Raw genomic sequence first — 3,770 nt, 5'->3', positions numbered from 1 at the left:
TGGGTTGAGATAAGACAGATCCCATTAAACCCAAGACCCTGGGCCTGATGTAAGGGGAGCTAAAGGAGTAGAAACAACCTACAAAGCAGCGTGTAGCAGTTTACAACACAGTCAGAGGGAGGAAGTAGGAGAATGCAGGGAAGGAGCAGCTGGATGTGAGAAAGGCAGGACCAGAGCAGACGTTAACACCGCACAGACTAAGAGCTCGGTATCACACACAAGGGGCTACCTTAAAAGAATTCCAAGTACCTTATTTTAATTTCTTGACATGGTAAAAGTTTACATACTTTCATCTGGCAAAGAGAGCCGAACAAATTAAAAGGAATCAATACAAAGAAACACAAGGGGAAGCGCTGCTCCCAGACAGCAGCTAGAACGCAGTTGGTTTGTTACTGAATATTTATTAGCGGGAAGACTAAGAGGTGACTTACTACAAACAACAACAGAAGAGTCTATAAGCAAGAGCCAGTGGCCCTCCACACTCTCTGGGTAAATCCCTGGGAAACCAGCAAGAGACAACATGGCTCTTAGATGTGGAAGCAGAAGAAACAAAAACAAAGTAAAAAAAGAAAAAGAGAAAAAGAAGGGGAGAAAGTTCATTCCATTTGTCACTGCCTTACAATGAGGTTAACACAACTATTAAGGCTACTGCACAATAAGAATATAGGGGTGTAACAGCGAGACCCAGGATACAGCGAGGTTCCTGAAACAAATCACTCAGCGTTCCCCGAATTGGGGACTTCAGTAGAAATACTATAAATAAGAAAATGTTGGAGCCTGCAGTGTTATGGGCCCACTTGCCACACACAAAAACTGACGCAACACAACCAGTCATTTCCAAAGGGGTTTGTAAAGGACCATGAAATGTTCCAGCGGCTTAGAAGAGTCACCAGGCACCTGAGTGTGCCTTTTGCAGGGGAAAGACTACAAGGTCTGCAACGGTACCGGGCGGGTATCGGCCACCCTCAGCCCCAAGCACCAACTGGCCTGCTCTGCCCCAGCAGTGGGGAGCACTGCCAGGAGACAGCGGGTCTCGGTCTGACCATGTGTGGAGACTATCAGGGCTTTAGTGCCCAGCCTCCGGCCCCTCCCTTCTCTCAGCCTGGGCAAAAGCACCTCGTGCTGAAGGGGCACCGGGACACACGTGAAGCAACATTAGTTTTAGCCAAGAAAGTGGCTCCAGTCAAATCACAAATGGGAGCGGGAGCCAGCGGAGCTCACGACCAGCCAGGAGAGCGACCAGCCCTACTTCCAAGCACCTTGTGCTCTGCACTGATCTAGCAAGAACTGACACAGCAGAGACAGATGGGACCGGCTCTGCTGAGGCAGAAGAGAGCCAGAAAGGGAGTGCAGACTGCTCAGTGGCCCTGGAGCGTGGCTGCTGCTGCCAGCCTAGAAGCAGGTTCCCCTGTTTGCAGCTGGTCAGTGCAGAGCACCGGTGGCAGAAGGGCTCAGCTACAGCCAGCAGTGAAGAGAGCGAGCTTCTCCCCCACTGCACCGCCGCCTGCGCTCGCTCTCATGCTGGAGACTGTCTGCCCCATGCCCAGAGACCCCAGTGAAGCCTCCAGCCAAGAGGTGGGACAGGACAAGGGCTTGGTCTCTAGTGTCATTCCTACTCAGGTAGGAAGGCACGAAGGAATGTTCCTGCCTGGCTGGTGCTCTCACTCTGCAGTAGCCTCTAGGGCAGCCCAAAGCAGCCCGGCCTTCTCATTACCAGTTACTGGAGGGAGGGAGAGCTCCTGAGACCTGAACAAAACCAATCACAAAACTAGGCAAGAATTTCTTTAGAGTTTAACTAAGAAAGCAATACTATTTCCAGCCAGTTTCCCATCTCGATAGTCATGTAACAAACCAAGGCAATGACGGTCTTTAGTTGACTGAACAGTTCTCAAGTTCAAACGTTGACACTTAATAGAGGGTCTCAGCGTTGCTGCTCCGAGGCCTCTTGATCTTCTCAATGTTTTTAAGGATCATGTCATGCAAGGTGACCTGTGAAAAGGAAGAACAAGACTCAGAGAAGAAGGGTGAAGTGATCACACCACGAGCAGCACAGCTCACCTGGGCACTACCCTCAACCCTTGTGTGCAATCACACACCCAGTTAAGAGAAGGGCTCCTTTCAGGCAGAAGCCACTGCACGTAACATCAAAAAGAGAAGATTTCTTTACAGACCCCTTTACTGCATGAAAACTTTAGGACCATAAGTTCCCACAGAGGTAGAAGGAATATTTTGTGCTAGACCCCTGTGAAGGCCCAGTTGGAAACACCTGCATCTCGAGGAGATGGTGGAGGGGCAACAGTCAGCCCCTCTCGTTAGAGCCAAAGGGGAGCGGGGAGGAGACAGGCTTCTTGCCAGGATTAGGTGGACTCATAGGGGAAGTGGTGAGCAGCAGCAGCAGGATCAAAGGGCTCCCTCAACTGCTGTGCAGGGAGCCAGTGTGAGCTCCCTTCTTCACTTACGTATTGATTCCTCAGCTCTGAGATGATCAGGCGCAGACTAATGTACTCCTTCTCATCGATCTCGGTCACGGTGCGGCGATAGTCCTCCTGCACGGGGCAGACGCGCGGCTGAGCGGCCTGAGCTCAGCGGTGCCTCCCACACACCAAAGCAAAGGTCCCACCGTTTACAAAGGAACCCCCCCTTCAGCTTGCTCTGCTCTAACACAGATGTCCTGCAGCCTTATACAAACCCCCTTTTCCTCCCCAGGACCCTCAGCTCAAAAGGACAGTGATGAAGTGGCCCAAAGAGTCCCAAAAAGGAGCAGCATGTAACCCACAAACCTCCACTTCCCCGTTTACTTACCACATGAGGGTACTTAGCTATTTTGGAAACCAACTTTGCTCTTGTGATATAGTATCTGGCAGGAAAAGGGAGAGACTAAAGGTCAGATAAATAGCACCAAGATTTTTTTTCAGGTCCGGGTTGCCCTAGAAAAGCTGGGGGACCTTCCCCAAGCACTTCACTTCTCCCAAGAGGATCTCAAAAAAAAAGAGGTCTGTTCTTTCATGCCTACCTAGAAATCTGGTCCAGGTAGGATGCTGCCTCACTCTCCACAGTTCGAAGTTCAGCAACTGTTTCCTCCTGCAGGGAAGACAAGGAAGCCATTAGCTTCTTGAGACTGCAGCTGGCCCTCGGGGTTCTGAAAGCCACGTGTCTCAGCAGTGTGGTGTCAAGCTCACATTTGGGTTTTAAAACCGAAACCAACCCCAAGACTGCAGCTGCTGGATACCATCAAATGAAAGATTCAGAGGAAACCAAGACACCCACGTCCCTGCAGCACAGCCCTCTCCTATGGCGGGGCATAGAGCCAGCGGTGCCTCACCTGAATGGAAACACCAAAGTTGTTTCCATCTTCTATCCTGGGGATGAGAAGCTGCACCCACATTTTCACCTGTGGCAGAAAGATCACAACACAGATCAATGCCAGCATCTCCACAGAGACCTCTCTCAAAAGTTTTACCAAAAGCCCCCCAGGACCCTGCCTTTGACATGTAGTTCACAATAAATTCCTGCAGGTCCTTCATGCTCATGCAACACTTCCGAGGAGATCATTCCCCACATGGCTGGGACACCACACAAGCCAGCACAAGCCCAGCTTCCCATGGGAAGCTCTCCTGACTGTGCCACAGCTCTGAGCAGGTGCCTGTCACTGTGCAAAGGGAGGGTGAAGAAAAGCCTTGAGGAAGGAACCTGTGTGACAGACACCAACATCCTCCTCTTCCAGGAAGTGAACTACAGAGCTCCCTGAGGGCTCAGAAGAACATTATTTC

The 3,770-nt window shown here is 50.9% G+C and overlaps 1 protein-coding gene across 1 annotated transcript in view; it reads right to left on the bottom strand.

Annotated features, from left to right (window-relative positions):
• Positions 1-243: 243 nt before the first annotated feature.
• Positions 244-3,770, bottom strand: part of PSME3 (proteasome activator subunit 3) — a gene marked incomplete at its 5' end in the record, with an annotated part of 5,915 nt that continues 2,388 nt past the window's right edge. Inside the window, 5 exons of the mRNA XM_010162341.1 lie at positions 244-1,989; positions 2,460-2,546; positions 2,803-2,857; positions 3,014-3,081; positions 3,323-3,391. Coding sequence (XP_010160643.1) covers positions 1,909-1,989; positions 2,460-2,546; positions 2,803-2,857; positions 3,014-3,081; positions 3,323-3,391 — 360 coding nt within the window. The remainder of the gene's footprint in view (positions 1,990-2,459; positions 2,547-2,802; positions 2,858-3,013; positions 3,082-3,322; positions 3,392-3,770) is intronic.

Source organism: Antrostomus carolinensis, unplaced genomic scaffold (genome assembly GCF_000700745.2).
Source record: "Antrostomus carolinensis isolate BGI_N321 unplaced genomic scaffold, ASM70074v2 scaffold31492, whole genome shotgun sequence".
Taxonomy (NCBI): domain Eukaryota; kingdom Metazoa; phylum Chordata; class Aves; order Caprimulgiformes; family Caprimulgidae; genus Antrostomus; species Antrostomus carolinensis.
Note: the sequence above shows the minus strand (reverse complement) of the source record. Positions and strands in the feature narration are given on the sequence as shown.